The 12191-nt window shown below is 47.1% G+C and overlaps 1 protein-coding gene across 5 annotated transcripts in view; it reads left to right on the top strand.

The window, feature by feature from the left end:
* Positions 1 to 11891, top strand: part of LOC144132537 (uncharacterized) — a 28660-nt gene extending 16769 nt beyond the window's left edge. Inside the window, exon 6 of one of the 5 annotated variants that reach the window (XM_077665019.1) lies at positions 10766 to 11849. In XM_077665019.1, coding sequence (XP_077521145.1) covers positions 10766 to 10905 — 140 coding nt within the window. In that variant the 3' untranslated portion in view covers positions 10906 to 11849. Of the gene's footprint in view, positions 1 to 10765 lie in introns of all 5 variants that reach the window. The other 4 variants (XM_077665021.1, XM_077665020.1, XM_077665022.1 and 1 more) reach the window with 4 other exon arrangements.
* The last annotated feature ends 300 nt before the right edge of the window (positions 11892 to 12191 follow it).

A 12191-nucleotide genomic window follows, 5' to 3' on the forward strand; every position in this document is an offset into this window, starting at 1 on the left:
ATGCTCACCCAAGCCGATTGACCTTCGTTTTCTTTCTTTCTCTTGGTGCCCCCTGTCCCAGCGCTTTTGAAAGTGTTAAAATGGTGTACCAACTAGCTCAATTGTCCGTGTTCTTCCTCTTACTTTCGGCTAGGATGTCATTAAGCAGAGTTTGTTCCCTCACCCACTCCGCCCGCTACCGGTCTCTTAATGCTACACCTATATTTTTTTTTTTCCATAGCTGAATGCGTAGTCTTTAAGGTGAACCCTTTTTGTAAGCCTCCACAATTTTGCCTCATAGGTTAGTACCGGTAAGATACAGCTGTTGCATACTTTTCTCTTAATGTATACTGGTAAATTGCCATTCATGATCTGAGAAAACCTGCCATATGCGCTCCACCCCATTCTTATTCTTCCAGTAATTATTTCCCTCTCATGATCCGTAGCAGCGGTCACTACCTGCCCTAAGTAGACGCATACCCTTACAACTTCTAGCACCTCTGTACCAATTGTGAATTGCTTCTTCCTTGCTAGAGTGTTTAAAATTACTTATTATTTATGCGTGTTCATTCTTAGACCTACCGTTCTGCTCACCCCGTCTAACTCATTGATCATACTTTGCAGTTCATATCCTGAGAGACTCACCAAGGCAATGTCGTCAGCGAATCGCAGATTATTTAGGTATTATTCATTAACTCTTATCCCCAACTGCTCCCAATTCAGGCCTCGGAATACCTCCTGTAAACAGGCGGTGAATCGTGTCTCCTTGACTGACGCCCTTCCTTATTGAAATTTTATAGCTGTCTTTATGGAGGACTATGGTAGCTATACAGTTACCATATATATCCTCCAGTATGTTGACAAAAGGCGCATCTAAAGCCTGATTCGCAATGCCTGTATGACTGCTGAGGTTTCCACTGAGTCAGACGCTTTCTCATAATCAATGAAGGCTGTATATAGGGTTTCGTTATATCCTGTGCATTTGTCTATCTTCTAAAAGAAAACTGTTTATTGGGCTGACTTGCACCCAAAATGTACTGAATCAATCGGCGGCGGCGAAGCGACAAGCGTGCTCGGTGGTCATCGAACAGAATGCCCGCCGCTGTCGGCCGTGCTCAATTTAAAGCTGATAGCGAATTTTCGAAATAAAGAGCGCAAAGTTGCTAGAACATTCCGGAACAACGTAGAATCAGCTCTGCCTGGCTGCGATCAATCGAGATAAATCTAGTCGCGTCTTGCGTCGCAAACAAAGCGATAAAGTGGTGTGGCGGCTGAATTGAAAAACGAACAAACACTACAAATATTCGGGGCATTACTCCCCTCTCAAAGAGGCATCGACCCGATGCATTAAAACAATAATGCCACTACTAAGGAAAAAAAACGGGTCTTGCGAAAATAGAGCATGGAAATGCAGCGGCCTTTAGCGCGCATAATACGGCTTCAGACGGACTACATGGACAACTTCTAGTCGTACGCGGCATTCGCTGGGATGCCGTCATTGCTTCAGAGATGACGTCATAATCTAGTTCACCCAGCGGATGAAGAACCTTGTACGGGCCGAAATAGCGGCGCAAAAGCTTTTCAGTCATTCCACGGTGGCGAATGGGCGTCCACACCCAGACTTGGTCTCCTGGCTTGTATTCCGCGTTGCGTCTTCGTAGGTTGTAGCGTCTGGCGTCGGACCGCTGCTGATCTTTGATCCGTAATCGGGCAAGCCTTCGAGCTTCTTCTGCGCGTTGAAGGTAGGCGGCAACGTCGACGTTCTCTTCTTCTGTAACGTTGGGCAGCATGTCGTCTAGCGTGGTCGTGGCCTTCCTGCCATGGACGAGCCTAAAAGGCGTCATCTGGGTGGTCTCCTTCACTGCGGTGTTGTATGCGAAGACGACGTAAGGCAGGATGACATCCCAGGTTTTGTGTTCGGCATCGACATACATAGCGAGCATATCGGCGATGGTTTTCTTCAGGCGCTCGGTCAGTCCGTTGGTCTGCGGATGGTATGCAGTTGTCTTCCGGTGGCTGGTTTGGCTGTAGCGCAGGATGGCTTGCGTGAGTTCCGCCGTAAATGCTGTTCCTCTGTCCGTGATGAGCACATCGGGGGCGCCGTGTCGAAGAAGAATGCACTCCACGAAAAATTTGGCGACTTCTGCTGCTGTTCCACATGTGTCTACACCGTATGGATGCCGTGCGTTAAAAAAATACAGCCGATTTTTCATTCTTAAACAAACTCGAGGTATGTGCGCTAGCACGTCGTGTTTCATTATAAAGTACACAGTTGTGAACTGATAATTGGTTTTATCGAGTTTGACGTTCCAAATCAACTCAGACTATGAGGGAGGCCGTAGTGGAGGGCCGGGGCCGTGATCAAACACGCCTCTTTCGGATCAGCATCCGAGCAGCACAATCTCTGAGTCACCGCGGCAGTTGGTTCGAGGTTATAGGCTTTCCAGGTCAGGATTCAGGCAAAGATGGTGAAATCAGAGATGGGGCCCTAGTGATAGCCCGCTATAAAACTTTGCGGCCGCTCAACGCACCTTGAAAGGGCATTGCGACCGCGGTGTGCTTAGAGTTACTGTATAGGTGTGTTCCTTCACCCACTGCGCAAACATGATCATTATCATCATCAGCTTGACTACGCCCACTACTGGGCAAAGGGCTTTCCTATGTCTCTCCAAATAACCCTCTCCTTTGCCAGCTGCGGCCACACTATTCCCGCAAGCTTCTTAAGCCCCTCCGCCCAACTACCTTCCTGCCGCCCAGTGCTACGCTTGCTTCACTTGGAAGCCACTCTGTTACCCTTAAGGAACATTAGTTATCTTGCCTTCGCATTACGTGCCCTGCCGAAGGCCATTTCTTCCTCTTGATTTCGACTAGGCTGTCATTAACTCGCGTTTGTTCCCTCACCGACTCTGCCCGCTTCCAGTCACTTCGTTACACCGACCATCTTTCTTTCCATAGCTCGTTGCGTTGTCCTTAACTTACAGTGAACCCTTTTCTTTAGCCTCCACGTTTCTGCCCTAAACGTGAGCACCAGTCAGATACAGCCGTTGTATATTTTCTGTTGGAGTGAACGTAATACATGTGCTCCACCACATCCTTATTCTACTAGTTATTTGCTTCTCACGATCCAGATCAGCTGCCACTACTTGTCCTTAATAGACGTATTCCCTTGCCACTCCCAACGCCTCGCTACCAGTTGTGAACAGCTGTTCCATTGCGAGACTGTTGAACGTTAATTTGGTTTTCAGCATGTTAATTTTGCGACATAACTCAATGATCATACATTGCAGCTGATCTCCTGAGGTAGTTAGCAAAGCAATGTCATCAGCGAATCAAAAATTACTTAAGTGTTCTCCAATAATTATCCCCAAAAGTTCCTAGTGCACGCCACTGAACACTTCCTGTAAATAGCCGCTGAATATGTTTGGCGAGATTATGTCTCCCTGCCTGACACCATTCATTGTTGGAATTTTATTGCTGATGTACGAATGACAATGGCAGCTGTGCAGTCGTTATAGATATATTATTTTCACACAAGACCCTTCTACACCCGGATACCGCAAAGCCTGCATGACTGCTGAGGTTTTCACTGACACAAACTCTTTCTCGCAATCAATGAACGGTACACATATATTCTGCGCATTTTGTTATGTTCTACGCATTTAAATATCACCTGATTGATAGTGTGCATATGGTATATTGTGGAGTATCCTTTACGATAGCCTGCCTGATCATTTGGCTGATTGAACTGTAAGGTTGTCCTGATCCTTCTAGCGATAAGCTTACTAATCGTCGTGTAGGCAAAGGGCAGGGAGCTTATCGGTCTGTAAGCCTTTGACTTCTCGTTTCTTATGAATAAAGATATTTATAGCGTTCTTCCAAGCTTCCGGTATGCTCGAATTCCTAAGACATTGCGTAGACAAAGTGGAACAGTTTTTGCCACCTTGCGCAAGCATAAAAGTGATAAAGTCGAAGGAGCTAATGCACAGCGTGAGAGAGTTTCATTTCATTTCATTTTATACTCTTAAAGGCCCCATGACTGGTGTATTACATAAGGGCAAGTGGGAACTAGTAATAAAAAAAGCATTCTTACAATTGTACATAATTTTTTACACTTACATTCAACTTGGATGAACAGGTTATGGTGGCAATGTCGCCTGGAAGCCCGTTCCAGTCTGCAGCTGTGCGGGGAAAAAAGGAATTGGCGAACGTGATAGTGCGGGAGAGTGGACGGGCCACATGAAAATGATGACTCGTGCGGTGTGAAATGTGTGCTGGGGGAAGGAGAACATAAGGAGCGGTGCGCATGGGGCTATTGAAGATTTTATGAAATAAAGATAAGCTTGAAGTGCGACGACGGGGTCATAATGGCGGTAAACCTGATGCCGTTTTCAAGGCGGAAACGCTAATGTCATAAGCATAGGATGCTTGAATAAACCTGGCCGCGCGATTTTGCACGGACTCAAGAGAATCAATGAGATAAGCTTGATGGGGATTCCAGACTGGCGATGCGAATTCCAACTTTGACCTAACGAACGATTCATATGCTAGTAACTTTACATGTTGAGGAGCGTGATGAAGATGTCGTTTTAAAGGGACACTGAGGAGAACGCTATCAAAATTTTTTTGTTAGCAAAATCTGATAGTTCGGCAATTCATGGCTTTGTTGCCGCTTGTCCGGGAGCAAAAGATGCATTTATTTCAAAGAAATTTAGATTAGAAGTTGAAAAAGTTTTTCCCGCCGCTTCGATTCAAACTCGAGAACTCTTACGACGTGACGGAGAACTCTTATGACGTCATAGGACGGAGTGACATGAAACTTGACGTAAACACAAGACTCCGTAATTTCTGGCCGTCAGCGGTGCGGTGTAGCAGCTGCCGAAATGAAAGCTACCGCCGCCGCACGTTGAAGGCATCTATCAGGGGTCGCTACCGTTGCTTCGTTTACGTTTGCACCGGCGTCTTGCCAGCGCTACGATGGACCCGTTCCCGAACCCGACGACGTAGTTCTCGCAAAGACTCTGGCCTGCATTTCAGCGACCTCAGCCCCAGAGAGCGTGCGATGCTTTTGAGGGAGCACGGTTAGGTTAGGCGCCGGCTGGTCGTTTCCCCCTTCCGCCGTGAGCAGCCGCTCCCAGTGCGGGGAGTCGCGAGGGGACAGAACAAGGTCGGCGCGTTGTGCCCATCGGAGGCTGGCCGGGGCTTTTGTCCAACAGATTGTGATTCCTTGAACGGCGTGGTTGCACGGTGCAGCAGGCGGCGTCGAGGTCTGTCACGGTTGCAAGGGCCAAGTTATTTATTCATTTTTTTCTACAATAAACGGATGGGTGCTTAAGAGCGGTCGCGTTTAAAGGCGGCGGCGGCTTGAAACTAAAGCCGACGCACGACGCTTCAACGGCTTCAGCTAGATCCAACGGGTACACTGGATCGGGCTCTCTCGCCCACTTCTATCTACCTTCAGATGTGTACTGTGAACGGATTAAATTAGCCGAGCTCGAAAAGAACAGCTCCGCCCAAATGCCGAAGCTATTGAAATACGACACAACGCGCACCTCGCCGCGGAGCTGAATCAGTCTAGCCGGGCAGGCGGCGGCTGGCGCACTCAGCTCGAAATAGAGACATGCTCCAAGTCCCCGCCAGTGCGGTCAGATTGCGCCGAGGGCGTCGGCGGTGAAGCGCAGTTGTTGTATAGAGGGTCTCGCTTTGGCACGTGACGTCGCCGTGCAGCGCACGCGTTACGCCGGAGCATAAACGCGCCTAAACAGAGCCTGCGCTTAATCGCTAACTAACGTATTGGGTGGCGTCATCTATGGGAGCCACTGAAACCCCCCGCCCGCTCTCTGAATAAAACGAAAATCCTGTGACGAGGCTCGGAATCGAACCAGGGTCTTTGGCGTTTCAGACGGACACGCTACCACTCCGCCACGACGGCTCGAGGTGTAACTTGAATGTACTCTTCCGATGCAGAAATCTCCGCCCTTTCGCTACATATCTGCTGGCCTAACAGAGCGAGGCCATCAGCAATTTTTCTGAACTGCCTTGTACCTTGTCTCCCGTCCCTAATAAACGATTTCCGTAAAATAGTTAGAAGTTGACTGGCACAGCTGGGAATGTTTCGCCGGGCGAGCGTGCGAAGACACAAGTGCGAACTGCCTTGTACGATCACCGACCATTGTGCTATCATAGTTTTTCATCGACCGTGGCGATCATCTGACCAGCCTTAACAGGCTCCTGAAAAGTTTAACTAGCACTTGAAGCGGCACTTGGAGTTCCTCTGTTGTTCAGCGCTTGTATATCGAGGCGCGTCAAAAACAAAGCCATGGGGCACGGAAAGCTCATAGACGCGAAGCGCCTTAAAAAATCGACTCTCTCCTGGCCGCCTGTGGCGCCTGCCAAGCATCGGCTTTCTTGCTTCCAACATTCAGGTTGTCTTTTGTCTGCCTTTCTTGTGTGATAAAAGTGCACTATCGGTTTTAAAACAAAACTTACTTCAATATTGAACCGCGCAACCTTCGTTTGAGAGCCTCAGAGATTCGCGACACCATATGTAGGAAGGAAATTTCCTCCAAGGTGGCGTCTCTTGTCCTACGACGTCGCCACGCTTGTACTTGCGAGATTGGCCTGTGGCGGCGATACCTGTATTTTGGTTCTTGCTATTTTCTACCTTACAAGAAATTTGTTTTCAGTAATAGCGGCGTTTTTGTGATAGGAAGCTGGTATTCTATCGATACAAGCCAACTTCAATTTCTCCTCAGTGTCCCTTTAAGAATCCTAACGTTCTGTTAGCTGATGATATTGTGTTAGTGACATGCAAACTCCAGGAAAGATCACTAGAAAGTGTAAGGCCTAAATACTTGTAGGACTGAACTGGTTCTATGGACACATTAGAGATTACGTAGGAACGAATAAGAGGATTGTGATGGCGGTGGACAGATAAAAGATTGCACTTATGAGGGTTGAGTTCCATTAGCCATTGGTTACACCTTTTTCTGGACAGCATTAAGATCAATTTGAAGAGATGCTTGGTTAGCGGGGTTAGTAACTGCACGATAGATTAAACAGTCGGCAGCAAACATACGTATATTAGAGGTGACTTGTGATGGCAAACCATTAGCGTTTATTATGAAAAGTAGAGGGCCGAGTACAGATCCCTGAGGAACATCTGACTTTACCGGAAGAGAGTGAGGGTTCTGATTGTTAACAGAAACAAATTGGGAGCAATTAGGTAGGAAGGCTTCAAGCCACTTCATTATGTAGGGGTGCAAATTTAAGCTGGAAAGTTTTGCCAGTAAGCGTTTATGAGGCACTTTATCGAAGGCTTCAACGAAATTCAAAAATATGACGTCGGTCTGTTGATAAGAATCTAGGTTTATGTGCAAATCATGTAAGAAAGTTGCCAGTTGGGTCTCGCAGGAGTAGCCCCTGCGAAATCCATGCTGTTCTGGGTGAAAATAGTTGTTAGAGTCAAGGAAGTCCATGATATGGGTATAGATGACGTGCTCCATGATTTTGCCGGGTACGCTGCTTAGGGAAATGGGACGGTAAGTTAAACACGAGGGATGATTGGTATTGGCATAAGTGCCCTCGCGCACTGGCCCCTGAAGAAGATCTGATCGCGCCGTCGCGGGTTCGAAGCCTAGGCGAGGCGAAATCATGGTATTATTTTTGTTTGCAAGTACAGCTGGCTTCAGAAAAGCAGACATTTTTTTTTCAATATGAGAACCTGTAGTGCTGGCGCATTAAAAGAAGGCGTGGGCGTGTCTTCACAAGCGCATTTAGAGGCACTTCTGTACACAACGTGAAGCGTGCGGTGTGCATACAACGCAGTAATGATGCGACGACACAGGGATGAGTAACGGTGTGAGGCCTCCTAGAAAACAGGGAGCGACGAGCGCCTGCTCTCCGCAAAATATCTGTATTGCTGGAGCCAGTGTATCACACTTGTTTTCTCTGCGCCTCAATTCACCAAACGCGATCACATCATTCAAAAGCGATCAGGCATTGGTTAAAAAAACTAACTCGTACGCACTGTTTGCTGGAAAACAAGCGCAGATCAAAGGCAAATAAGATCGGCTGAGGAAGAAGGGCGAAAGCTGACTTCAGCTGAAGTATTTAGACGTTTGTACAAAATGAACTGGCAGAGCTGTACAATAGAATTCGCAGAGCTGTAAACTTCAATAAGTAAGGGCAAGATGACCGACATAACGAAGTTAATGTGCAGATAACAGAGCATCACAGCTTTTGTAGCTTATACGCTATTCTGCACGAAATCACCGGCTGCAAAGCGCACACATTATCATATATATGGACATCAAATCCCATCTCCTCATCGAACGGACTATCCTAACCACTGCGTGATGCCAACTCGATCTGATCTCCTACTAGATATAATCAATACAAGTAGCTACTTTCCATTAACATCGTACTTCTCCGATCCTCCCCTGAAATACTGATCCGTGTGTGCTGTTTATTCATCGCCTCCGCAGACATTAACTCTGTCGTTACAATACTACCGTCTATTTGAGCCACTACGGTGGCATAGTAGGTATGGCGGTCGGCTGATGTCCCGAAAGACGCAGGTTTTATCCCGGTCGCGGTGGTCAAATTTCGACGCAGGCAAAATTCTGAGGCCCGTTTTTTGTGCCATATCAGTGCACGTTAAAGAACCCCACATGGTCTAAGTTTCGGAAACCCTCATACGGCGTCCTGATAGCCTGAGTCGCTTTGGGACGTTAAAACCCCATAAACCAAACCAAACTAGCGTCGGTTAAGAAAAGACTGTCGTGTCAAGCTGGTCTTTCCAGATTTCTTACTTTTAGCAATCGGTGTTGTAGGAAGGCTTGCTTGATTCCAGCAACCGTCGTCGACCATGCGCATCCGCAGGCAGCCCGACACACCCGCTTCCTAATTTCAGAGAAAAATATTAATAACTGTATACATGTACGCAAAGCTGGCAGATTGTGAGAACGCCTACTCTAGCCTGCCACCACCAGGAGAAGGCCAATTGGTCCAACCGATTTTGAGCCGGAGGCTCTAACACAGACCATGATGCGCAGAATCCTTATTTGCGCTCACGTGTCCGCCTCGATCACTCATAGGCTGCTGCGGGTGTTTGTGCTCGTTCAGTGGCAGTCACATGGAATTGGCCTTCCTTTGTTACTTCAATAACCATATAGTGCTGATGACACCCGTTGCTCTGAATGTAGGCACATGTATGTTTTTTTTTTCATCTGCGACTGGTTGCTGTTATGCCCGGTCAACCCGCCCGGATTCCAATTGTGCAGGACGCAGTATTTCTCCTGCGAACGCCTCTTTGACAAGCCCAGGTGCTGCGCCGCAAGACAATGGTGCCGTAACGCTCCCTTTACAAGCCAAGTGCTGCGCCGCACGGTAGCGGTGCCCTATGAGGAAGTATCGGCGAGCGACATGCTGAAACGTGCAGCAATCGAGACAGCGAGGCGCCGGTTTCCCTTTCCCCCTGGAAGTCACCGCGCGCGGCAAACATGAAGCGGGTGGCCAGCGCGGTCGCTGGTTGGACCTCTCGGACGGCCGTGAAGTGCTGCCTTTGTATTGAACCGTTTTAGTGACAACCGTTTCTCGGGCTGTATAATAAAGCCACACCGCTGCCGATTGGAGGAAGACACCGACCCACAGCGAGTCGAGTGCTGCTCACGAGTGGACTGAGATGTTGTGACGCGTTGGGTTCTCGTCGGACGTCGCTGTCCGAGAACAGTCGCGTTTGCTGGCAGCTCTCGGACCCCGTGTCGGTCTTGCTCCGTACAAATGCCCGTATATAGTGTATAAAAAGCCCCTTTTCTTACACTCACCGACGCCGGACTCTATTCCTCGCTACCGCCAACAGAGCTGGCAGCGCTCTGTCACAAAACGGTGGGCGAGCGCTACGGGACCACTTCTATGGCACAACAGTGCCGACATTCACTAGGTCCAGGTTCTGTTCTCAGGTGGCGTTATGATGATGCAATGATATTTATATTTAGTATGGCTTTTTAGTCTTCTTGCTTTGGTATGAAATCTTATGAACGAAAGACACTGCTGTCATTGTGGGCGCCATGCTTTAGCGTCCGCTGTTCACTTTTGTGAAGAAGCGCGTCAGCTTTAAACGGTGTCATGTTCTTTCCGATTCTTGCAATAAAGCGTATAGGCGTGAACCTTAATCTGGAACTAAGGTATTTTGGGCGACTTCATCCGGCAAATTACCACCCAGAACAAATATGTTCCAGCAAGACTTTAGTTTGAGCTATTCGGTTAAGACACATGGCTAAAGGAATACATCGCAAGAAAACAAGGACGACAAAGAACGCACAACACAGAGGACGGGGGCTGGCTACCAACTGATTTAATGTCTCGAAAAAATCGCTTTTATTCGCACCAGTGTACACATAAAAACAACAAACACAAAAAGCGTATAAAACAAGCAAACAGAATAAAACTTGGGCGCTGAACCGCAAGGGGGCCAATGTGCGTAAGAAAGTCATCAGTGTCACTAACAGATGAGGAGAATGCCTTTTCAAGTGGTTCAGTGCCCGGCTTTTTTATGTGTTTGCTCGTTTTCTAAGCTTCTTGTGCTTGTTGTTATTATGTGTACTGTCGTGTAGTCATACGCGATTTTTTTTCCATTTAATAAAACAACTGGTAATTGGCTCCCGTCCCCTCTATTGTGTGTTCTCGTTCTTGTTTTGATTGCGCCGTTGTATTCCTTCAGCTATGCTTAAAAGAAATTTCATATATTTGAAAGTGAACTTGTTTTACTTTCTTTCTTCACCTTCAGACTACTACCTGATCGACAACCCTGACTCGGATATCTTGGAATACAACAAGTGCTTCAACAAGATTGACGGCTACTCTGGCGGCAACATCACTTTCCTGCGTGACATTCAAAGATGTCAGAATGTTCCTCCTAAGCCATAATGAGGAATGCAAGAAACACGTCAACAAAACCTCATTCTTTTCCCACTGTTGCGTAAGGATGTACACGTATAAATCTGCATGAAAAAAGCTTGACAGAATTTCGCAACACTTTGTAATAAACTTCTGCAATTATTTTCGCTTTCCGAAGAGCGAAATATCTGTGTGTTTTCCTCATATTGTAACCTCTAACCCCTTCCGTCAGAAGCAATAAAAAGGTCAATGTACCCATACCTTTGGTTCTGTACTGACCTAAAGTAACTGTGACGGTTACTTGTAACATTGATTATGTTATTTATGCACCCCTGCTTATAAAATAAGGCCTCAATAATAGCCCCCATATCAGCTACAAAGTAGTTTGCCAGCTTTAATGGACAGGACTGTTTTAGAAGTGCACTGATAAAACTAACCTCAAACCAGCCATTAATTGAGGAGGTGGCACCACCATGCGCGAGCCGAAAGTCTATAAAACACCAGCGAAATGACATCGCACTCAACGGGCTACCACGTTACTGTTAAGAATAAAACGCAGGGCGCAAGGTTAAGTGGATGGCCACGACAAAAGATCAAAACAACGAATGCAAGTTTTAGGCAAGCACGAAATTAGAATAACTGGAATGAAGAATCAGATAACAGTACGCAGGGGTGGACCAGGAGCTGTGTAAATAAAGGGCATGCCAACTGGGAGCTGAAAGGGGCGTCTGTTTGATTTCTCCTCTCTATACTGACGTTGGGGAAAGGCGTAAATAACTGCTGTTGTGCCTTATTTTAGAAACGCAGCCGCAAACGCGGGGCATGACGGCAGACATCGTGTGAACACACTGAGTATCGCACAACACTAAAGATGAAGCCAGCCTTAAAGGTGACTGAATGTCATTGGACTGTGAAATGAGTTCGGGGCACTAGTATCAAAAAGGAAAAAAAAACAGCCGCGACCGGCGCCATACGAAGGCTTTAGACAGGCTAGCGGGAGAGCAAAATCTTCGCCAACTTATAAGTGTTGCTTGTGGGATTCAATGTAACCTACTTGATTTGTTGTAAATTTCCGTATGTTTCATTATTAAATAAAGTGACTGAAATAAGAAATTGCTCGTGTTGCAGGATGCCAACTCATTGAATAAAGACAGTCGCGCTATGGCACTAAGTTCACGGTCGGCCATGTATTTGACAGCAAGGCGATCGCAATCATGAACAGTTCTTGTGCTATCGCATCGCGGAAGAAAAACTTATCGTGCAGCAATTATCTAGAAATTGATGTCCTAATTATAGTGTCGCTTACATCTTGTCAA

The sequence above is a fragment of the Amblyomma americanum genome, chromosome 5, assembly GCF_052857255.1.
Source record: "Amblyomma americanum isolate KBUSLIRL-KWMA chromosome 5, ASM5285725v1, whole genome shotgun sequence".
Lineage (NCBI taxonomy): Eukaryota > Metazoa > Arthropoda > Arachnida > Ixodida > Ixodidae > Amblyomma > Amblyomma americanum.